The sequence below is a fragment of the Sorex araneus genome, chromosome 7, assembly GCF_027595985.1.
Source record: "Sorex araneus isolate mSorAra2 chromosome 7, mSorAra2.pri, whole genome shotgun sequence".
Lineage (NCBI taxonomy): Eukaryota > Metazoa > Chordata > Mammalia > Eulipotyphla > Soricidae > Sorex > Sorex araneus.
The window spans coordinates 19,793,269-19,817,127 of record NC_073308.1 but is presented as its reverse complement, the minus strand read 5'-3'; the positions used below and the strand labels follow the sequence as shown (position 1 = coordinate 19,817,127).

At 50.0% G+C, this 23,859-nt stretch overlaps 1 protein-coding gene across 1 annotated transcript in view; it reads right to left on the bottom strand.

Annotated features, from left to right (window-relative positions):
• IARS2 (isoleucyl-tRNA synthetase 2, mitochondrial) overlaps window positions 1-23,859 on the bottom strand; it is a 32,810-nt gene that overhangs the window by 8,501 nt on the left and 450 nt on the right. The window contains exons 2-14 of the mRNA XM_055144312.1: window positions 22,508-22,630; window positions 19,496-19,655; window positions 13,332-13,480; window positions 13,194-13,243; window positions 13,003-13,112; window positions 12,830-12,920; window positions 12,026-12,141; window positions 11,256-11,425; window positions 10,544-10,634; window positions 8,878-9,029; window positions 7,359-7,519; window positions 1,144-1,246; window positions 493-586 (exon numbers count right to left, since the gene is read on the bottom strand). Coding sequence (XP_055000287.1) covers window positions 493-586; window positions 1,144-1,246; window positions 7,359-7,519; window positions 8,878-9,029; window positions 10,544-10,634; window positions 11,256-11,425; window positions 12,026-12,141; window positions 12,830-12,920; window positions 13,003-13,112; window positions 13,194-13,243; window positions 13,332-13,480; window positions 19,496-19,655; window positions 22,508-22,630 — 1,570 coding nt within the window. The remainder of the gene's footprint in view (window positions 1-492; window positions 587-1,143; window positions 1,247-7,358; window positions 7,520-8,877; window positions 9,030-10,543; window positions 10,635-11,255; window positions 11,426-12,025; window positions 12,142-12,829; window positions 12,921-13,002; window positions 13,113-13,193; window positions 13,244-13,331; window positions 13,481-19,495; window positions 19,656-22,507; window positions 22,631-23,859) is intronic.

The following is a 23,859-nucleotide window of genomic DNA, read 5'->3' as shown; positions in this document are numbered from 1 at the left end:
CCGCCACACCACCCAATGGACAGCCAGGCAGGACGACACCCCACAGAGCACAAAGCACCCTGAGCCAAGGTCATGGGTTAGAGTGAGGGACCAAGAGGAAATGACAACCGAAGGTGTCCAACCGCGGCTCTGTCACCTTCCTGGACATCATGCAGACGCTCCTAACGGGGTCCGAGAAGGATGCCTGGGTCTGACCCAGGCTAGGACTGCAGACCAGGGTGGGTAGGTGCAAGGCAAGCGCCTTAGCCCTCGTAGCTGGACACTCCCAGTCTGATCCCGGCAACATGGACCCCCAGCACTGGTGGGAATGGCCCCTGAGCATCTCTGCCCCTGGCCGTGGTCCGGTCCCAAGGCCCAGAGCAAAACCAAAGAAAAACTCGACTCCAGCGCACGGTCCTACCTATCCCCGCAGGACTGCCCATCCCACCCTCTGCAGGCTGCAGTGCTGCCATGACCCCCAGCGTCCGAGCAAGCAACCCCCACTCCACTCACCTGGAAGAACGTACGACCAGGACGTTCCACTATCAAACCAGATGTCCAAGATATCCTGACTCGGGACATACTCCAGACCATTGGGCCCACTGGCCTGTAAGGAAGATTCAGAGGGCATGAACACCTCCAGGTCACCACAGAAGCGCTCGATACCCGGCAGGCTTCACAGACGGAAGGGCCGGTGACCCTGCTCTCAAGCGGGGCTGCTGAGACACTACCTTGGTGCTTACGAAAGTGAGCGTGAAAGCACATGAGCGTCAGCGCTGGGTGAGGCTCTGGGCTCAATCCCAGTGCAGCCCCCGTCCCAGCCCGAATAATCAGCCACTTCATTAGCCCTCTGCTAATGGAAGCATAAACTCTGCTGATTTTCTGGGAAATCACCTTCTAATGTGGGTTCTGATCTGGAAGTCGACCGGTCAGGCTGACTCACATCGCATGGAATGTGGAGGCGCCTTTGGGGGCCAGGTGAGGGGTGGGAGGTATGGTCCTCAGGCCCAGCTCCATCCATCTGACCCTCCTGACCGTGGGGGCAGGGGCCCAGAGCGCCCCAGCCACACAGGATCCCGCGCAGCCACTCACCGTCCAGGGACTGACCCCACCAACGCCCAGGGACAGACACACAAAGGGTATCCCCAGTGGACGCACACTCACCTGCGACAAGACGTCGGGCGGCAGCAGCTGCTCCGGGGGGAGCGTCCACCAGATGCCGCTGCCCTGCTCCTCCACCAGCTTGGCCACGTGCTCCACGGTCTGGCTGTTCAGGGGACAGAAAGCCAAGCTGTTTGAGTGACCATGGGGACCGACTCGAGCATTTCTCAAAAGAGGAGGTGGCAGTGTCCCCCGTGTGCAGGGTGTCCCCACTAACGTTAGTGCCATCATCGTCAGTCACTGCTGACCTGGGCTGCTGTGTCGCGTCAGTCAGCAGAATGCGGGCAAAGTGACCACAGGGATCCTTAGAGGAAAGCACGTTCCTAAGGGGACAGCACGGGGAACGGACCTTCCAGGGCCCCTGTGTGTCTGGGACCTGCACACAGCTCAAGCCAATAAATAAATGCTAACCCTGAAGTAATCCCACACTGAGAAGATCCAGTTGTTCAATACTTTCCCCAAGCCACACTTCAGGAAACACTCGCCCTCAGTCTGCCTCTGCTGCCACAGCTCTCCTGATGGCCCAGCTTCCTCGAGTCACCTCCAGGGAGGCCAGAGCCACGGCCATGGGCACAAGCAAGACCCTGCAGCCGTTCCTGGTGTCACTTCATCAGCAGGCAGCACACAGACCCTGGGGCATATGATTGAGAACTGCCAGCGACAGTTGTGAAAGCACTTGCCTTGCACACAGCTGACCTGGGTTCAATCCCCCCATCACAAATGGTCCCCTGAAATGCTCCAGGAGTGATCCCTGGGTACAGAGCCAGGAGTAAGCCCTGAGCAGTGCCAGGTGTCTGTGGCAAAAAAAAAAAAAGAACAAAGGCAAGCAAACGAAAAACCACTACCAGCCACAACCTTAGACATCCTGTTGTTTTCTGTTTTTGTTTTGCAGCCATGCCTGACGATGCTCAGGGCTAACTCCTGGCTTCGCCTTCAGGAATTTCTGAATTACTCCTGGAGGGACTCGGAGGCCACAGGGATGCTGGAGTTTGCGCCCTGGCCAGCTTCGAGCAAGGCAAGTGCTCTACTTGCTGCTATCATCACTCCGGCCCCTAGACAGTTATTCCTGTAAAGCAATGACCAAAATGCAGCCCCACAGAGATGCTCAGAGACTCAAACACAATCAGTGCGACTAGCCCTGGCATCACCTTTCTCCCCAGCACACACCGTTAATGAAGCAGCTGGGCTCACTGGAGTCAAGGAGACAGAGTAAGCTTTAAGATACTCCTCTGGATGAAGATACGTAAGGGTTTAACCCGAGTTTGATCACCCCAGATAAAGTGAAGTGTTGATGAAAAGGCTGTGTGGGAAGTGGAACACAATAGATATAAATCAGACTGGTTCCACAACTGAAATTTCAAACTCAAGAAAAGAAAACTGGTAACCTTTGAATAACCAACTGAAAAAGTGTAACATGAAAAAGGATCTATTTAATGAAACTGAAAATAGTAAGAATGCTAAAATGGGCACAAGTCCATATTTTAGTCATATTTAAAATGGACTTTAGCAATAACGATGAACTTGTGATATGAGACCATAAAAATTTTGTGCAATATATACCTAGTTAATGTGGTAATATTTAGTTACATATTACTGTTTTATTTAGTTTGCAGTGAACATTTTATCTGTTAAGAGAACAGGAATATAGGCAATAAAAAAAAATCTGAATAAACCTAATGCTATTCCTCTAAAAGAAATATACAGAGACACTGGCCAGGTATATTCATGCATAACACCGCCAGGAGGATAAGAAATTCTTACCAATTATAAAAATCTCATGAATTATAAAGAGATGATTCTAAATTATGAATGCTACTTGCACTTTCCTTTTTACAAAGCAATTGTAGGTGAAGAATAAAATAAAACTGAGCCAGTTCTAAAGGTGTCGGGAAAGTAACATACTAAGAAGTAAAAACTAGCAGGGAGACACGTAGGCTAGAGGCAGAGCACAGGTCTTGCACGTGTGAGGGTCTGAGTTTGAGGCCCAGCAGAGCACAAAGGGAATCGGAAGACACGTGAACAGCCAATGGTTTAGAGTCACACTGATGCAGATACTCAGATCGAGACGGAGAGCACCTGCAGGCACAGCATGCACGATGCTTCTCAGAACTCTGAGAAAAAGCACTCTGGGGGGCGGGGGGCAGGGAGCAGGGAGGGAGAGAGAAAGTGAGAGAGGGGAGAGAGGAGAGGAGAGAGAGAACTACAGAATACAGTTAATACTAATAAAAACAAGGCTGTGGTAATTAAGTCTTTACTGGGATTTCAAAAAATGCATAAATAACATTTAAGCCCAGTACTTCCTTGTAACACACACAGAGAAATCTGGACAAGCGAAAGCTGTTTACAACGTATGCTCCAATTGAAGCATCTTTCATAAAAGACAGGTGGTAGCTTCATTCACGTTTCTTCACTTTGTGTCACAAAACAGAACTACACCAGCTACTAAGCAGAAGACTGCTGTAATTCAGATCACTCTGAGATGGTCCCCAGTATGTGTGTGTTTATTTGTGCAACACCTGTATAAAATGTTCTTTTTTGGTGTTGGGGCTACACCAAAAAAAAGAAGAGTGGTGTGGAACCTGGTGGTGCTCTGGCGCTGTTCCTAGCAGAAACGAAACTAAAGGCAGCTCTGGAATAAGGAGAACGACATTTGGGATCAAGTTGCCTTTGCCAACACCAAAGGCAAAGCAGAGTGGCGTCCCGGCTGCATGAGGCGACCGAGTGCTCTCTGCCTGCCGCCCCCGCCCCAAGCACTGCCGGGGAACAGCCCCCAGGACACCAAAAGAAGTAAGACGGAGACATCCTCCGATCCAAACAAATCAAAATTCCAGTGTGCAGATGATTTATTTCACAAGGAACTGAGACTGGTTTTTAATATCCAGTGTGCAACATAAGCACATGCTTTCTAACCTAAAACTCAGAGTAAATGACAGTTGATAAAGGTGGGTGAAACCACTTATCGTCACATAATCTCAATGCCTCCACGTTAATGGCGGATTCCATAAAGCAATAAGCCCATCATAAAACTTTGCACTTTATGCAGGGCCCTTATCTGACCACATGCATTCCGTGTTCCTCCTGAGGTCAGTCAGGGAAGACTTCCTGGCAGCAGGAGCCTATCACACCAGCCAATCACTATCAGCCTCCCTATCAACTGGGCCAGGGGTTTATTAGCGAGTGTTTGGGAAGACACACTGGGGCCGGGGAGAAGCTGGAGCTGCCGCCCTCCTGCTTCCTGCTCCCTGTTCCGCAGCCGCGCAGTAACTGAGGCGGGGAAGAAACTTTAGACTAACTTCCCCCCATGTGTTTCTGGAATGAGAATGAGGTAAGAGTTTATTAAATTCTGAAATAATGAAATTTGGTGGTAGGGATTCTGTTCTTGATTCAATCTGAGACTTATTTTAAAGGTGAGCAGAAGTCACTTTGGAGAAAATCTTTAATGAATATTAGCAACCTTCACCAGGAAGGTTCACCAACATTTACATAGAAAAATCTGCTAAAGGTAACACTAAAATGAAAAATTCCTTGCCCCTCTGAGGACGTTTCCAGAGGTCTAGGATTGTTTTCTTTAGCGTGTGCTAACTGATGTACGGACATTATTAAACTGATGGAGCCCATCTGCGATCTCAGTCACAGCTTCCTTCCGAGCTAGCAAATGTTTCTGGACTTTATTTTCTTTCTGTCAAAGGCAGCCCCTGTCTTTACCAGGGCCGGACTGTCTCTGCAGTCACAATGGCACGCCAGCGCCTCAGCGATGCTCCCGAGAGACGTGAGCTGCTTGCTGGGTGGGTAGGGCCAGTTCCGTGAAACAAGCCTACCGGAGTCAGCTTCGCACGAGAGAAGCGGCCTGGGGAGCCCCTGGGGTGGCCGAGTGTAACAGCAACTCCATGTGGACCGTGTCCAAGCCCAGTGGAGATGCTGTTACTCTCGGCGGCTTCCAGCTCGCTACGACCCAGAGCCACGGCGGACAGCAGCTGGGAGCAGCAGCAGGAGAGAGGACACTGGCAGCTGCAGCGCTGGGTCCGACTCCCTCAGGAGACGCGGCCGCCGTCCCCCGGGCTGACGCGGGAGGAGCGGGACACAGGAACATGACCTATGAACTGACAGACAGTGGCTCGCCTGCCTGTCACTTCCATAGGCCAAATTCTGTGGCCCACTGGCACTTCGCGATCCACAGCCACTGTGTAACAGCCACAAACTGTACTGGCTGTAAATAAACATAACCGATGCCTTAGGAAGAAGTGCACGTGTTTCTCTGACAACGCTCATTTCACTGGGCCTACTCAGTCATCAACTGTTCTGCCATTCCACTGTCATGATCCAGGGGCCAAATGGACCAGTTTGTTCTGTTTGCAAATATATGCATTTGGTCCTCTTCAATCACTTGAACAAAATTACCTAAATATCTTTTTTGCTAACCAGTAAAAAAGAATGAGAAACAATGGACAATGGTAGTGGCTTACAAACATTTCCTTGAAAGAAATTCTTTCTTTCTTCCTTTCAAGGAAAGAAAGAAATTTAGTGTGGAACTTTGTGCAGTAACTTGTACAAACTGAACTTAGCTATAATACACCATAGAGATATGAAGGTTTGAGCAGTTTACCTCTAACCAAACCCTAAATTGTAAGAACAAACAAGCAGGAAGGCTTCAAAGTTCAGTGTCTCTGGGAAACTACCACTGAAAGGGCCTGGTCTCTGGCCGCCAGCCAATACTCGGCCGCTGCCAGCCAAGATTCCCCACACCTGGCCCTTCCCAACCTCTCCCCATCCGTGCCGGCCCTGTCCCACTCCCTTCTGTCCCACCCGAACCCTCTCTTCCACAGGCTCTGCGTCCCCCGCCGACTCCCCCACTAGCCACACCTGGCCATCTCCAAGGCCCGCTCACAGGCCACCTTCTCTATGACGGAGGCGAGTGGCTGAGCAATGGCTTAGCACCAGCTAAGGCAGAGCCACGAGCAGCACCGTGTGGGAAGCTGGAGAGGTCTGTGCCGTGAGGAGACTGAGAATACCTAACAGGGAACTCACTGCACCTCAGGGAGGGCAGGGGACCTTACCACCATTTTAAAAACAAAATTACCCAGAATGGAAACATGGCATTTATAAGCAGTAGCATCTGGGAAACCCAGCCATGCTGACAAGGAAAGGCATCATTTCTTTCTGTGGTGGTGAAGAAGGGGCCATTCCCTGGTACAAGGATGGGGGGGAACGGGACACTAAGCCTGGTGTCTGGCAGTACAGAGGAAGCCCGAGGGAGCGGGGATGGAACCCAGATTACCCACATGGGAAGCACTGCTCCAGCCCGGAGCAGGGCAGCTGCCACAAGCCCCCCCATCGTGTGTGTGTCTGACCCCAACATCTCAACAATGGAAGGGGGCAAGGGAGAGAGCAGGGGCCAGAGGTGCTCTCAGGTATTTCTGGACACAGCTGGAAAACACCCCGAGCCTGGAATGTGGCCCCTCAGGGTGGCCAAGACCCCCCACCTGCACCCCCACGAAAGAAGAGGGCAAAGGGAAGGGAAGGGGAATTCAAGAAAGAAGAAAGAAAGAGTCCAACTACATGCTAGTAGGGTCCCATATCCGGAGAGACTGTCTGCAGCAATGCTGGGGTGAGAGCGAGCCAGCCTCGGGCCAGAGCACCGCCGAGTCTCCACAGCACCAGGCTGCAAGGGGCATCCAGGAGGCTCTCCAGGGGCCAGGGAGGGAAGGTGGGCAGGAGGGGGTCTCCAGGGGTAGGGTGGGGGGAAGTGGACACTGGTGGCAGGTGTGGTGCTAGAAGGTTCCATGCACAGAAGCCTACTACTGTGAATCACAGTCACTCCATACAAATAGAAAAAAGGGAAATTAAAACTTCCCCTACACCCCTCAAAAAAGTCATTATATGGGGGCTGGAGCAATAGCACAGCGGGTGGGGCGTTTGCCTTGCACTCGGCCAACCCAGGTTCGACTCCCAGCATCCCATATGGTCCCCTGAACACCGCGAGGGGTGATTCCTGAGTGCAGAGCCAGAAGTAACCCCTGTGCACTGCCAGGTGTGACCCAAAAGAAAAAAGAAAAAAAAAAGTCATTATATGAAGGGATCTTTGTAAAATGTGTTTTCGTTCTCCCTAAAAGACCTTAATTTGAAAATATTTCTTTAATCTATGTCAGGATTTTCCAGCTCACTGTTTTTCCAATCTGGAAGATTCATGACTAGGAAAGCTGAAAAACGTAGGGCCATACCTGTTGATCAAGAATTCATCTTTGGTTTTATGAAGGAACACGGGAATTGGAACGCCCCAAACTCTCTGCCTTGATATACACCAGTAAGGTCTCCTGTCCACCATGTCCACCATGGCATTCTGTGCTGACCCAGGAATGAATTTCACTTTCTTTAAGACTTCCTGCAACAGATTCACAAGGCAGGTCCAATGAGAGAAGGCAGAGCAAACTGTGTATGCTGTCCTTATTTATCCTAAATATGCTCTTATTCTGGATGTTCATGGTCATTCACATGTGTCCTGTCTCCATGAGACATCAAAGTAAAAAGTCCCTTGCTAGATTTCAGAGCAAATCAAGCATCACTGACCCAGACCCAACCAAGAGCAGATGTTAAGGCGACAGGCAGGGCCTTGCACGCAGCTAACCCAAGTCTGATGCCCAGACCACCAGGAGTGACCCCTAAACCAGAGCAAAGGTAAGTCCTGAGCACGGCTGGGTGTGGCCCGAACAAACATAAAGAATCAAACTTGTCTTTAGCATCAGATTTTAATACTCTATAACCAAAAACCTGTGCAGAGCTGGCAGACAGATTTTAGCATTTATAAGTGACCAGAAAAAGGTTTCTCAGGGAGGCCAGAGAGATAGTACAGCAGGCAGGGTGCTTGCCTTTTACACACTGACTATGGTTCAATCTGTGGCATAGTATGGTCGCCCAAGCAGAGCCAGATGCAACCCGACTGTGGCTGGGTGTGGCCCAAAAACGAAGAAAGGTTTCCAACAAATGTAAAAATAAAAACAGAGGGGCTGGAGCAATAGCACAGCGAGTCCAGAATTTGCCTTGCATGCAGCCGTCCCAGGCTCGATTCCCAGCATCCCATATGGTCCCCTGAGCACCGCCAAAAGTAATTCCTGAGTGCAGAGCCAGGAGTAACCCCTGTGCATCGCCAGGTGTGACCCAAAAAGCAAAAAAAAAAAATAAATAAAAATAATAATAAAAACAGAAACATACCATCCTTCTCACAGATGTCTACTTAAGAAACAGAGTGGGAACTGCTCTGCTCTGTGCTGGGAAGGCTCCGGAGGTGAGGCCAAAGCGGCATTCAGCACAGCACGAGATCCAGCTCCAGGCGCAAGGCCAAGCCATCTTTATATCTGGTCACGTTAACAAATCCTTACAATCTGTCACTCGGGAAAACCAGGCTGAGATACACAAATAGGAGCCTTTAGAACACCAGCTAGAAAGCACTCGGTAACTCAGAGCAAGACCCTGCGACCGGGTCCTGGCTCCTTCTGGGAGCATACCCCTCTGAGAAGCTGCCGAGAGCATCCTGTCTGAACAGATGAGGACCTGAGCTTCTCGAAGGTCTAGTAACTCATTACACTCAGCTCTGCCTGCGTCGAGACCACCTGCACAGCTCCAGGCAGCAAAGAGAGGAACTTCCAAGAAGGGCACCCCTAGCTCTCTCCAGAGCCCGCCCCTCCAGGCCCTGGGGAAGCACATGTCCCCTGCTGAGGCACCGCTAGCAGGATGGGTCCGTACCTTGGCAGTGCTCTTAATGTCTGCGATGTTTACGAACCACTGCTTGCTGGCACGAATAATCACTGGTTTCTTAGTCCTCCAGTCATAGGGGTAGCTGTGCACCAACTTCTCCTCTTTCAACAAATTCTTTGCAGCTTGAAGCATCTTTATAACTTAGCGGGAGGAAATGCCAGCAACAACAGTATCAGACATGATGTGAAAATATAATGAAGATCCTAAATACTCTAAACTCCCAGGGAGCACTAAAATCTGAGCAAGCAGGTGAGAATAAGAGTAGCCACTACCAGGACTGGGGAGACAATTCAAAGGCGGAAGCACATGCTTTGTAAGCAGGAGGTCCAGGTTCCACGAGTACTGAATATGCTGGGATGGCCCCTGGCACCACCAGACAGGATCCAAACAAGCAAAACATTTCCACTACCAGATATCAAAGTATGGCTATGAATTCCCTGGCCAAAAAATAAAAAGACAAAAAAGAAAAAGGAAAAGTAAAAAGTGAGATGATATTCTCATTATCTAAAATTCTACATCCAAATTCAGATTCCAAATCTTTCGTACCATGAATTGGAAAATGGTTTCTAGGTAATTCAGAAGAAACCAGGGAGAGTGGTTGAATTCTACACCCCCAAAAGACAGTCTCAAACCCTAACTCCTAGTTCCTGTGCATGGGACCAAATGTGATTGAGATAAGGTCAAAGCAGGTCAGAGAGAACCCTAGAGCCAACCTAGAGTCTGTGTACAAAGATCCACAGAGAAACAAAAGGGCAAAGAAAGCCCCGTGACGAGGCCAGAGTGGAATGAAGCCGTTACGAGCAGAGGTGTGTCAGGGTTAGCTGGAGCCCCCGCAGCTAGAAGAGTGAGGCCGGGTGCCTCCAAGAGCTCCCAAGGGTGCACGCCCTCCACCCCCCACACCCTCATTTCAGCCTTTCAGCCCTGAAGCCATCAGAGAATCCGTTTCTCTGGTCATCAGCCACTAAGTTCCTTGTGACTTTTCCAGAGGTCCTGGGAGTCACACACTGACCGAGTTAGGCCTGAGTCTTCACTGGGACACAGACAGGATTCCTGAACCCTGAGGCCAGTCACACTAAATGCCAGCAACAATAACACCGGACATGACGTGAAGGGCCTAAGGGCATGAGAGCCACTGGTGAGCCACCGACAAGCCTCCCAAGGGCTGCAGGGAGTGGACCCCCTGCTCAATGTGCTCCTCCCGGGCTTGTCTGCAGACCCGTCTTTGAGCGGCCATCCTCAAAGCCTACTGTCCCCGCTGACCACTTGGTCTGCTCAGCAGACAATGTAGTGAGAGATGGAAAAAAGCTGGAAAAAACCCAGTCTCCTCCACAAACCACACAACTAGGTGACCAAAGAAAACACGGTCTGGGGGCTGGAGTGACAGTACAGTGGAGAGGGCGTTTGCCTTGCACGTGGCCGACCCCAGTTCAATCCCCAGCATTCCATATGGTCCTCCACGCACCGCCAGGAGTGGTTCCTGAGTACAGAGCCCTAAGCATTGCTGGGTGTGACCCAAAGAGCAAAAACAAAAAAGAAAACACAGTCTGAGTTTTCTGAGTCTGTGCAAGAGTGAGTGAGAGGGGAAGGAGGCGGCGAGGCTTGTTAGCTGCTTTGCAGAAACATGGTCCATGACATGAGCAGGACCAATACTCACCCACATCAGTCCCCTCTGTGAGGACACCCTTGTTTCTGAGCTCAGAACCCGCAGTATCCATGAAAACTCCATCTTCATTCACCAAACAATCCTGAAAAACACAAAAGCACCACTTTAGATGAGTAAAATGAAACACCAAGATATTTTACTTTACAGCAATAAAAGGCAAAACACACAAAACATCTTGGCAGTGTCTTATCTTTCACAGCACTGAAAACTTAGATCCTTTGATTTGGTCTTTAAGAACTAGTGAACTGACACACTTAAGTCATCTAAGGCAAATTCGTTCATCAAAGTGCATGCCTAAGGTGGAATGAGGACAATACAGACAAGGAACACCTTTCCCTCAGTCCCCGCTGGTCTGCAGCTAAGGCAACACCACTGGGATTACTCACACATGCCTGTTGCTCTGAATGTGGCTCAGGTGACATAACACGATTACAATAGTGGGAACTTTCGTGGTTCTGGCACACACTCATGACACCTCCCTTTACACTTGTGCTATCCCTCCATCCCTCAATACTCTTCAAGTCTGACATGGTGTTGATCTCAAGCTAATCCTAAGAACTCTTTTGTGATTGGTATGAATGACACTTTCAAGTACTGCATAAATCCAAGCATTTCACAACGCAGCTTCAGTTTCTCGTGAAAACACAAATGATATTTGCATGCACCACTTTCATTCTGCACAAGCAATAATGAACAACAGTACCAGGGGCAAGTCATGCTGTGCAGCGACGCTGTAATCGTCCATGCCATGAGCCGGGGCTGTGTGGACCAGTCCTGTTCCCTTTGTCATGGTCACGTGATGTGCAGGCAGAAGAGGAGACTCTTGGTCAGGAACTAAAGGGTGAGCACAAGTGCTTCCTGCCAAGTCTGCACCTGCGGAGCCAGAAAATTGCACCCAAGAATCAGTTCAGCCGGCAGTGCCCCTCTCACAGCAGCAAGCACCAGAGCGAGGTCCAGACAGGCGCTCCAACAGGCTGGGCCTGAGTTCCAGGCCCCTGACCGTGCTCTGTGACCTCCAGTGATCTGTAGAAGACTGAGCCACTATGGTTCCTATCTTCAAACCATAGGTGAGACCTAGTTCACGTGCTCAAAATATTTTATGCATTTTGAGCACAGCAGTACTTGCCACAGAGGAAATGCTTTAAAGTATTAACAACTATTATAACAATTCAAATGAGACCAAGAAAACTTCTCATTTCTTAAAGCTACATAGTGCTCTTACCATGATGTGATGCAAAAAACAAAAACAAAATAAGACTTCCCTTTATAAGTCCAAAAATACTGCTTACTGACAATTCTTTTTTGATTTGCTCTGTTTGTAGTGATGCTGGAAGTCAAACCCAGAGCCACATTCATGCTCTAGTGGTGAGCCAATAGCCAGCCTGATGGCTGGGCGCACGCCTCTGAGCAGCGCCGGGCACTGAATGATGCCTCCCGGTGGCTCTGCCTGTCAGAACAGTCTCGGCTCCTCACCTGGAAATGTTGAGATAACTTCCATTGTGGTTTCCAAAGAGGAAGCAACAGCAGATACTTTATCTTCAGCCAGTATGTAGAAGTCACCAGATTTGGAACATTTCACCACAACATAACTAAAACAAAATTCAAAAAGAAAATTGCTAAGAATATAGAAAAGCTACAGATGTTTTAAATGTTTTACATAATTTTAAGAAAAACTAACTTCAAAAAGGCACTACTTTGGAGGGCAGAGTGACAGTGCAGCGCATAGGGTGTTTGCCTTGCACACAGTCAACCAAGTCCGATTTCCAGTACCTCACACAGTCTCCTGAGCACCATCAGGGAGAGCCCTGAGCACAGTTCCAGGAGCAAGCCTTTTGAGCACTGCCAGATGTGGCAAAAAAAAAAGGTACTCTTCTAACCCCTCATAATTTAAAAACTGAAAACTTATGTCTTAAATGAAATCATCTGAAGCTGAATTGCAGCTACATAAATAACATAGTGTTGAAATTCCCTGTTTCAAGAGAGAAGTAAGGAAAAAATTAAATCACAATAATGATAATGAGAGAATGAGCCTTGTTTGCACACAAAACAATTCATTCCTAATGGGCTTCAGAGACAGGACAGGAGGGAAGGCACTGGCCTGCATGAGGAAACCCGAGTTTACTGCCCAACACCACACATGGTCTCCCAAGCACCAGGAGGGCTTACTCCCGAGAACAGAGCCAGGAACACAGCCCCTAACCAGCAGTGGGCCTGGACCAAAACCACCCCCACCCCCACCCTCAACCCCCACCACATCAGATGCATCAGTAAACCTACTTTGATTCGGGCTTATAACAAACAGCCTGATTGGCTGGAATTGTCCAAGGCTGAGTGGTCCAAATTAAGAAACTAATACGAGATGCGCTATCTGTGAAAATCAAATTTCAAATGTATTAGTAAGTGTTATAATTATGTCACTTTCATAAACTCGAAAAACAAAGAAACCTTACCCAGAAGAGATTCCAGCTTAGGGGCAGGTTTCAGCAGAGGGAATCTGACGTACACCGACCGGCTGACGTGCTCAGGGTTATACTCGAGTTCGGCTTCTGCCAAAGCAGTCCTGGAGTTGAAAAGATACCACAAGTGAATACATGAAGGGCTCTCAAAATTCTCTGCTCTACTGCCAAGAACAAACAAATACCTTGATGATGGAGACCAAAACACGGGCTTGTAAGATCGATAAATCAAGCCCTAAAAGGGGAAAAAATGTATATTTAAAAGCTGAAATTGTCTAGTACATTATTAGTACACTCAAAGGGGGGGGGGGGAAATTCATCACCTTCTTATACAGTTGGTAGAAAGTCCTTAACTGTTTGGCCTCATATTTTCCATCAAATGTATAGTAGCAATTATTCCAGTCTGCCATTATTCCCCAACGAATAAATGCGGATTTCTGTTTCTCAATTGCTGCTTCAGCAAATGCTCTGGCTAAAAAAAGACCAAGAAAGAAAAAGCTTTTGAAAACCAACAAATTCAAATTCTTAAACGTGGGGCTGGAGAAATAGTGCAGTGGGTAGTGGGCTAGTTTTGCATGTGGCCAACCCATGTTCGATCCCCAGGACCCTAGATGGTCTCCTGAGCCCATCAGGAGCGACCCCTGAGTGCAGAGCCAGGAGTTAAGCCCTAAGTAAAACAAGGAATGTTTCTCATGTAAAATAAGAAATCGTAAAACTATACTTTCAAAACCTAAAATTTTGCTAGTCTTCTGTATCCAGACAGTGGTGATATACTTAGAATGAAAAACTTTCCCTAAGGGCCAGGCATGTGACTCAGTGGTAGAGCACAGACCTTGCATGAATGAGCCCCACACAGGAAAACAAACAAAACCCAACTTTCCCCCCTTATATTAAAAAGCCAGGAAATAATAAGCCAGGCCGGATGTGGCCGAGGGGCTGGAGCACACGCTCTGTACATGGGCATTTGCAGTGGGAGCTGTGAGTGGAGGCCCTGGGGTATGGTGCCAAGCACCCGAGTATGGCCCCCAAAACAGAAAAAGGGAAAAAAGATGTCAGAAAATAACCATCACCTGATTATAGAGGCAAACATAAAATCAGCAAGTATAATCTAAGCCACTGATAACCTGTTCCACAAGTACAAACTCTTCCCACCATAACCCAACAGACAACGGCTGGGCTACTAAGAACATAATTACTCCTGATCAAAGCTACTGAAAGGAAAACAAAAATCAAGAAAAAGGAGAAGAAAATAAGGAATTAACAAAAAATCATTTTTAAAAAAGGAGAAAAATGGCCAATAAGAAAGGAATCCAGTCACAGAACAATCTGGGACACGGAGAAGCAGAGCCACACCGCAGGCAGGGACAGGGAAGGCGGTGAGCACCCGGCAACAGGGGGAGTCCTTGGCACTGCTCCAAATCTGAGGGTCCATGGCACCACCTCATAGCCCTTGGGGCCCCAAGCATTACCTCACACAGCCTAGGTGGTCTCTAGGGCACCAAACAACGCTCAGAGGTCCCGATCACCCTCACTCTAGCACGACCTCACACAGCCCATGGGAGCGTAGCAGCACCTACACAGCCCAGTGGGTTGCTAGAAGCACATCACACAGCCCAGCGGACCCCAGCACTACCTCACACAACCTAGGAGACCACAGGCACCACTTCAAACAGCCCAGGGGGTCCCTAACACCACTTCACACTGTCTATAAGGGCTCCCTAGAAGCACTAACAGCGCAGAGATTCCCTAGCACCACATCACACAGCTCAGGGGTCCCTGGTACCACCTAAGAGCTCAGGGTGCCTACATCACCACTTCACACAGCACAGAAGGGGCCCCTAGCACCACTTACACAACTCAGCAGGTCCCTAACAACACTCACATAGCTCAGAGGGTCCCTAGAACCACGCCAAATACCTCGGAGAGCCACAGCATCAGCACACACAGCTCAGGGGTCTCTAACAAGATCTCATAAAAGTCAGGGGTCCCTAGTACCACCACACAAAACCCAGGGATCCATAGCACAAACTTACACAGCTCAGGGGACACAAGCATCAACTCACATGGCCAAAGAGGCCTTAGAACACCACACGCAATTCAGGGGCACAAGCACCACCACACAGATAAGGGGGTCGTAGCATCACCTGACAAGGCTCAGGGGGCCCTAGCACCACGGACCAAACTAGGGGGACCTAGAATCACTAGAGACAGCAATAAAAAATAGCACTTTTTTTTTTTTAGCTTTTGGGGTCACACCTGGCAATGCTCAGGGCTGACTCCTGGCTCTGCACTCAGGAATTACCCCTGGCAGTGCTCAGGGGACCATATGGGATGCTGGGAATCAAACTCGGGTCGGCCTCGAGCAAGGCAAACGCTCTACCCACTGTGCTATCGCTCCAGCCTCCACAAAAACAGCACAATTTTAAAAAGCACAAAGGGCTCCTAATAACACTTACACAAGTCAGAGGTTTCCCAGCACCACGTACACAGCTAAGGGGATACCTAGCGGTGTCTCACAGGGCTCACGGGATCTGCAGCATGCCCACCAGCTCAGGGGGCCCAACACCACCTCACACCACCTCATACAGCTCAGTGGGCCATAGCAGCACCACACAACTCAGGGTCCTAGCACCACCTCACACAGCTCATTGGGTCCCTGGCAGCACTTCACAAAGCCTAGAAGGGACCCCAGCACCACTTACACAGCTAACGGGCTCCTTAGTGCCTCACAGGAGAAAAGGAGAAAAATGGCCAACAAGAAAGGAATCCAGTCACAGGGGGTCTCTTAGCACAACCTCAGCAACTCAGGAGATTCTAGCACCACCACACATAGCCCAGGGGCCCCAGTAACACAGGAGAGCAAATGGGGTCCCTAGCACCATTTGACACCGCCTAGAAGGGTCCCAGCACCACTTCACATAGCCTAAAGGGCATTAGGCTCAGCAGCATTTACACAGCAAATGGGGTCCCTAGCAGTGCTGCACAGAGCTCAGGGGGTCCCTGGAACACCCTCAACCAGCTCAGGGGGCCCTTACACCACCTCACACAGCTCAGTAGGTCCCTAGCAGCACTTCATACAGCAAATATGGACCCCCCAGCACCACTTTCACAGCTAATAGGGTCCCTAGCAGCGACTCACAAGCCCAGGCGGTCCCTAGGACAACCTCAGCACCAGCACCAACACACACAGGCCAGGGGCCCTGCACTGCCTCCTAGACTCGAGAAATACAGAAATATCACCAACATACAGAGCAAATGGGGTCCCTGGCACCATTTCACAGAGCCTAAAAGGGCCCCTAGCAGCACTTAACAACTCAGAGGGTCCCTAGAACCACTTCATAAAAATTACAAGGGGACAAGCACCACTTACACACCTAAGAGAAAATGAGGTTCCTAAAACCACTTCACACAGCCTGTAAGGGCTGCGAGCACTGCGTCCATAGCTCACAAGGTTGACAGCAAACTCTCAAACAGCTCAGGGGCCCTAGCACCGCTTCCAGAACTCAGCGGAACCTTGCATCACCATATAAAGCAAACGTGGCCCCTAGCACCCCTGCACAGAGCCTAGAAGGGATAACAGAATCAGAGGGTCCCTAGCAGGACCTCCAACCTCAGGGGCCCTAGTACCACCAGATATGGCCCACTGGTACCTAGAACAAAGTCACACTCAAGGGACCCTGCATCACCATAGCAAGGAGTCCCTAGCACCACTTCCCAGAGTTCAGTTCCTATCACCACAAAAAAAACAATTAAGGCCCCCACCACTGTTCACACGGTCTATATGGGCCTTCAGAACGATGATACAGCTAAGACGGTCCCGAGCAGTGCCTCACAAGCTCAGGGGGTCCCTAGCAAAACCTCACATAGCTCGGGGTGCCCTAACACCACCACACACAGGCCAAGGTCTCTGCACCTCCTCCTAGACACACTGGGCCCTAGCACCAAAATACAGAGCAAATGGGGTCCCTGCACAATTGCATACAGCCTAAAAGGGCCCCTAGCTCCGCTTACCCAACTCAGAGGGTCTCTAGCACCACTTTACATAGCCTAGAAGGGACCCCCAGCACCACTTACACAGCTCAGAGCAAATGGGCTCCCTAGAACCACTTCACACAGCCCCTTTGGGACCCCTGCCAATACTTCCATAACTCACAGGGTCCCGAGCACAATCGCAAACAGTTCAGGGGGCCCGAGCACCACCACACAGAACCCAGCGGAACCTAGCACCCCGTAGAAAGCAAATGGGGTCCCGAGCACCACTTCAAATAACCTACAAGGGCCTCAAGCACCACTTAAACAGGAGACCCCTCGCACCACTTATCACAGACCAGGGTTCACAAACACCAGCACTCCCTCCCGGGGCCCCTCGCACCAGCACATACCACCTGACACAGCCAACAGGTGGACCCTAGCACCCCTCAGACTGCTCAGAGGTTGTTAGCACCACCAAACACAAGCTCAGGACTCCCTAGCACCACCTCACATCACTCAGGGTGCCCTGAGACCCTCACACAAGCTCAGAGGGTCCCCAGCACCATCACACAGCTCAGGGGCTCCCTAGTACCACTTCACACAGCTTGTAAGGAGCTCCTAACACACTAACCCAGCACAGAGTCCCATAGCACCTCACACAACTCAGAAGGCCCGTTGCACCATCTCACAGGGCTCTGGGGGTCCTAGCACCACCACACAGAGCCCAGCGGTCCCTGGCACCACCTCACACAGTTTAGAGGACACTAGCACCACCTAGCACAGCTCAGGTTCCTTAGCACCACCACACACATAATAGCTTACACCAGCACACGCAAGGTCAGAATCCCTAGAACCACCTCACTCCACTCAAGGTGCCCTAGCACCCTCACACAAGCTCAGAGGGTCCCAAGCCATACTCACGCAGTTCAGGTGGTCCCTAGTCCTGCCTAATACAGTGTATAAGGGGCCCCTAGAACCACTAACACAGCTCAAAGGGTCTCTAGCAGCACGTCACACAGTTCAGGGGGTCCTAGCACCACCACATACAGCCCAGGGGTCCCTAGCACCACTTCAGAGTTCAGGGGGCCCTAGCACCACCACTCACAGCAAAGGGGGTCGGTAACCCCATTTCACACAGCCTATAAACGGCCCCTAGCACAACTACCATAGCTCACAGGATCCCTAGCACCAGCACACAATGCACGGTGCGTAGCCCACCTCCCACTGCTCAAGGGAGCCGAAGCACCACCACACAGAGCTCATGGGGCGCTAGCAGCACCTCACACAGCTCAGGTGGCCTGAGCACCACCACACACAGATCGGGGGCCATACAGCACCACACACAAGCTCTGGGGGTCCCAAGCATCACCTCACACCACTAGGGAAACCTATCCTCCTCACTCGTGCTCAGGGGTCCCAAGCACCTTCACACAAGCCAGAGGGAGGGTCCCATGCCCCAGCACACAGCCCAGGGGTCCCTATCACTAGCACACACAGCCCTAGTGCCACTTCACAACCCAGGGGTTCCCTAGTACCACCTCACACAGCCTAGTGAGCCCCTGGTACCACTTCACAGAGTCTAGGGGTACCCAGCACCAACACATAGTCCTGGGGCCCCTAGCACCACCAAACATGACTTCACACAGCCTATAGGGGGCCCCAAGCACCACTTCACACGGCTCAGATGTCCTCACCACCACACACAGACAAGGGGAGCCCAGCACCATTTCACACAGCTCAGTAGGCCTAGACTACCTCATACAGCCCAGGGTGGCAAACAGCACTAGGGTTGCCAGCACTGACCCCCAAGGTCCAACCCCGACTGCAGAGTGGCCCACAGCACTAGGGTTCACAATACTGACCCCTGAGGTCCAACCCCGACTGCAGAGTGGCCCACAGCACTACGGCTCCCAGCACTGCACCCCTTCCCAGCTGCAGTGGGTCCTTTGTGGTTCCTTATCAGTGCATTATTGGGAATATCAGGAATGACTGCTACTACTATCAGAAGAGAAAGGAAAGGGAACACACACCTGAATAGGTAACAAGGCCGGGCCAAAAAATAAGTAAGAAGCAAAAGCATCACTTCACGAAGAATGAAGACTATAGAACAGAGATTAGCCTTAGAAAGGCTCCCAGATCTCCCCTCTGATGATGAAATGTCAGTTCTTTTTTTTTTTTTTTGCTTTTTGGGTCACACCTGGCGATGCACAGGAGTCACTTCTGGATCATGCACTCAGGAACTACTCCTGGCGGTGCTCGGGGGACCATATAGGATGCTGGGAATCGAACCCGGGTCGGCCTCGTGCAAGGCAAACGCCCTACCCGCTGTGCTATCACTCCAGCCCCTGAAATGTCAGTTCTAATCAGCAAAATTCAGCTGAATTCTCCTGGACTGCAAATGGTTTACAACAGATCTCAAGATAACAAAAATCAAAGAACAGACGTTGTCTCTGATAAGCCCTCCTTCAAAAAGTCAGCATCTACAGGTACTATTTTAAAAAAGAAAACGATTTACCTTTCTCCCTGATTTCCACGGGTGAAAGATTCTGAGCTTTGGCACCGAGTTCTGCTAGTACTTTTATTTCAATGGGCAGCCCGTGACAGTCCCAACCTGGGACGAAATGGATTTTTGCCCCTTTCATCATATGGTACCGATTGGCTATGTCTTTCAAAATCTGCAAAGATAAAATGAGAATCACATGACAGACGGCTTAGAGTCCTTCTTTGCAGGGTGGGGCAGTGTGGAGGGGCCTGCTACTGGGAAGCAGAAGAAGACAAGGGGGGGGAGCCCCAAGACACTCATCCCAGCAAGCAAGGCCACTCGGTGCCCACTCGGCCAGCTGAGCGGGGCTCCGTGCTGTGCTGGCAATCAAACTCAGGTTCCCAGACACAGAGAGCATGCAGACGGCCCCCGGCATCTCCACAGCTTTTCCTCTCTTCTATCTCCCGTTCTTCTTGGAGGGGCGTTACTCCTAGCAGCGACGCTGTGGGGCCGGAGCTAAACCAAGCCTCCTGCATGCATGTGCTCCAGCCCACTCTCTCTGGACCCAGCCCCCTTCTTCTTTGTGGGTGTTGGACAGTAAGCAGAAGCTGCTCAGGGTACTCCTGGCCACGGTGGGGAATCTTGTGGTAACTGAGGTGGGACTTGGGTTGGCCACACTCCAGACAAATGCCTTAATCCCTGTACTACCTTTTCTTTTCTTCTTCTTCTTTTTTTTAAATGTAGGAGTACTGCTATTTATGCAGTGCCAGGCCCTTTTCTTAACATTTTAAAACACCAAGCAAGTCATAGTAGGCTCAGGGAAATAATGAAGCAGAAAACCTCCTTTCTGCAATGAGGAACTGACCACCAAGAAGGCAAGGTTTGAATCCTTTTCTATACTCAGTAGAAAATGATATCATGCAATAAAATTTTTGCTTTGCAAAAGGAAGGCATGTGGAAATAACTGCTCTACTTGGCAAAAAAATGCGTTCTCTTGGGGTTTTCTTTAGAAGGTGCCAAATAACTTAAAAAACTCAAGGAGAGAAAAATAAGATGATTTTATTAGCCTGATAGAGGTGAGGACAACTTAGAAAGGATAGGGGCGAGCTGAGATACAGTTTGTGCTAAATCTGTTTGTTACCTGGAAGGACCCCAGCACTAAACTACTACCATTAAGCTACTCAAGCATCCTGACCTTTGCCAAAGAAAGCAAAGAGAAAGTCTGTGTGTCACCCACGGGAGTCAAGTTTAGTCCTTAAAGGAATCTGGAGCTCTCACTCAATTCATTTAATATTTAAAATCAAGCCTGCAGCCACCCCTAAAAAGCAAACAAAATCAAAACCTAGTCAGGATATGCAGATAACCCAAGTACAGCCAGCCTGGGTCTCTGTCCCAAGCTCATCAGAAGGGAACCTGCCAAGACCAGAACTGTTCCCGGCTGCTCTCCAGAACCTCTGGAGCTCACCTAATTCTTTCACACCCCACATGCAACCAAGTGCAATTGATTCCACCTTTGAAATTGACCCAGATCCAATTGTTTCTCCATGGGACCTTCCTGCCTCTCCAAAGCATCTCTCCGGATATACTAAAACACTGCCTTGACTGGGCTCCCCTACTCACAACCCCTCTACTGTCAGCCTACAGCTAGCACTGCAGCACAACAAGACCTGACTAAGACAAATCCAGAGAGACAGGACAGCGCTTATGGTGCTTGCTCTGCCCATGGCCAACCAAGGTTTAGTCCCCATCATCATGTTGTCCCTTGAACACCACTGGGTGAGGCCCCAGAGAACCCCTGCAAAAGACATACAGGTCATTGATACTGCTACTTAAAAATCTTCTACTGGCTTCTCATTACATTCAGAGTAAAATCTCAAATGCTTCTATCAGCCACTGAAATCTAGCTCCTTTGCCTTCTCTAGCCTTGGCTAATACACCCATTTCCTGCTTCAACAACCGCACTATTCCTCCAGCACATGCTGGAAACGTGCAAGGTCTCTACACCCGGCTTTTCCCGCCTCCCCTGCACACTATCTCCCACGACCCCAGCAGCGGGAATGGACACCTGGACAATCCCACTAGAACTGCCACTGGCCCAAGCAGCCCCTCTGGCTCCCTCGTAGCCCTAAGAGCAGTTTCAGTGTCCACGCTGTCCACTAAAGCGAACCCCATTGACTGGGAGGAAAATATGAAGGTGTGGGTTTCTCACCGTGCTAACTGCTGGGGGAGGTCCAAAAGCACGGCCCCAGCAGAAGCCGTGATCTAGTCTCAGCCCACCACCTTCTCTCCCATTATCCACACTCTGCCCTCGCGTCCTGACCACGTCCAGACCCACCTCCAAACACCAACAACACAACGGAATTTAGGTTTCAGTGAAAGAATGTGGTGAAGGGAGACAAATCTTCAGTGCACAGAAACTCTCTAATTCACCAACACATTTCGCTTTTCTTTCCTCGACTAGGACATACATTCCTTAAGATAAGGCTTGGACTCAATTTTGTTCACAGCTAGTCCCAGAACCTACAATGATGCCTGGCATGGAGCAGCTGCTTGGAAATCACTTATTGAACATTTACTCTGGCAAATATAATTATTTTTGCCAGAGTAATATATTTGCCAGAGTAAATGTCGGCTCAAGGCACATACCAGCAATGTTTTTTTTTTTTTAAACTATAGTCAACCTTCTGTTACCAAATGGATTCCATGGGACATCAGAAGACCGCGTGGCCGCCCACCAACTAGATGGTCAGATTTCTTCGTCAAATCCCTGAATGAACAATTTGAGGCTCTTCCTGTTCCTGGAGCAAGCAAATATCATTGGGCTGCACTAGCACGCGACAGGGACAAATGGAGACATTACTGGCGCCCGCTTGAGCAAATCAAAGATCAAAGGGATAACAAGTGATACAAGTGATTCAACCTTCTATGGCTACTTCCAACTCAGACTTTAATTTTAGGTGCCACTGCAAATTTACAACAGTATCACAGAGTCCAAATACAAACTTCTGTAAAGTCCACCCAGGAAAGTTTCTCTCACGTAATTACCTTATTTAAAGCATGTCCCACATGAGGGTCACCATTTGCATAAGGAGGTCCATCATGAAGACAAAATTCCTTCTTTACTTTCCTTTCTCTTTGCCATGAATAAAGTTCTGAAAATCCACATTTCTGTTTAAAAAAAAAAAAATCCTGTAAGTCCCGAGTCTTACCTTTTGGGCGGCCACATCTAGCAGTCCTCTGCGGACCATGTGGTAGTGGGATCAGATGCAGCCGAGGACATGGTCAGCCTGCACGCCAGCCCTTAGAATGACTGGTTAACCTTAAATATAAGCCAGCATTTGCTACTTCTCATCTTATTCCAATCTGTCCAAAATGAATGAAGTTTCTTCTTGGTGTTTTGGATTTTTGGCTGCAATGCTGATGTGACAGGTTGGCCATGTACAAGGCAAGCCCTACTATGGCTCTGGCCCAGCAAAATGAAAGAAGTTTCTAAGCATGCATCTAAGGGGCCAGAGAGCACTCAACAGGCGGAGCTCTGGCTGTGCATGCAGGAAGCCAGGGTTGCATCCCTGGCACTGACACTGTATGGAAGTATCCCTCCCCCTCCAACCCCCAGCCCCAGGACCACAGGGAACTCCCAACACTGCAAGAAGTGGTCCCAAAACTAAAAATATATGAGAAGCCACCACGTTAAGCTTTGTGCAGTTTTGTGGGGTTATTTTGGTTGCTGTTGGTTTGGGTTTTTGTTTTGGGGCCACACCAGGTGTGCTCACGGCTTACTCCCAGAACACTCCTGGCAGGGCTCCATCCTGTCCCCAGGGACCCCAGAGCACCAAACAGGAGGAGGTGCTCCAGGCCAGCAGTGACAGGTCTGGGGGTTAAAAAAAATATATTAATAATTAATTCAAAGCACGGCGCCTGGGAGTGCACTGGAAGGGCTGCACACACATTTTCAACGCAGGAGGCTTGGGTTCAATTCCCGCATCCAATGTCCCCCCAGCCCTCCGCGGGGTGTAACCCCCAAACAAAATCAAACCCAGAAAGAAAAAGCAAAATTTCCGTCTAAATGAAGGAGATGGAGGCAGAGTTGCTAGGGGCGAGGGGTGGGGATATTCAGATTTTTGGCTGCACGATATTCAGATATCAGGCCCACGACCGATCCTTTCAACGACTCAAGTCACTGGGCACCCGCTGATCCCATGACCTCAAGCTGCCACCTTGTTTCAGGACGGAGTGCTCGTACGTGCACGTGCTCAGGTCCACCGCTTTCTGCAAACCACTGGGGAAAGTCCAAGCCCGACCGGGGTGCTTAAGCTGACAGCGGGGCACCTTCAAAGCGGGGCTCCAAGAATTCCGTCCCGGGGCGGTCACCGCCCCGCCCTCCCCACAGGCGACCC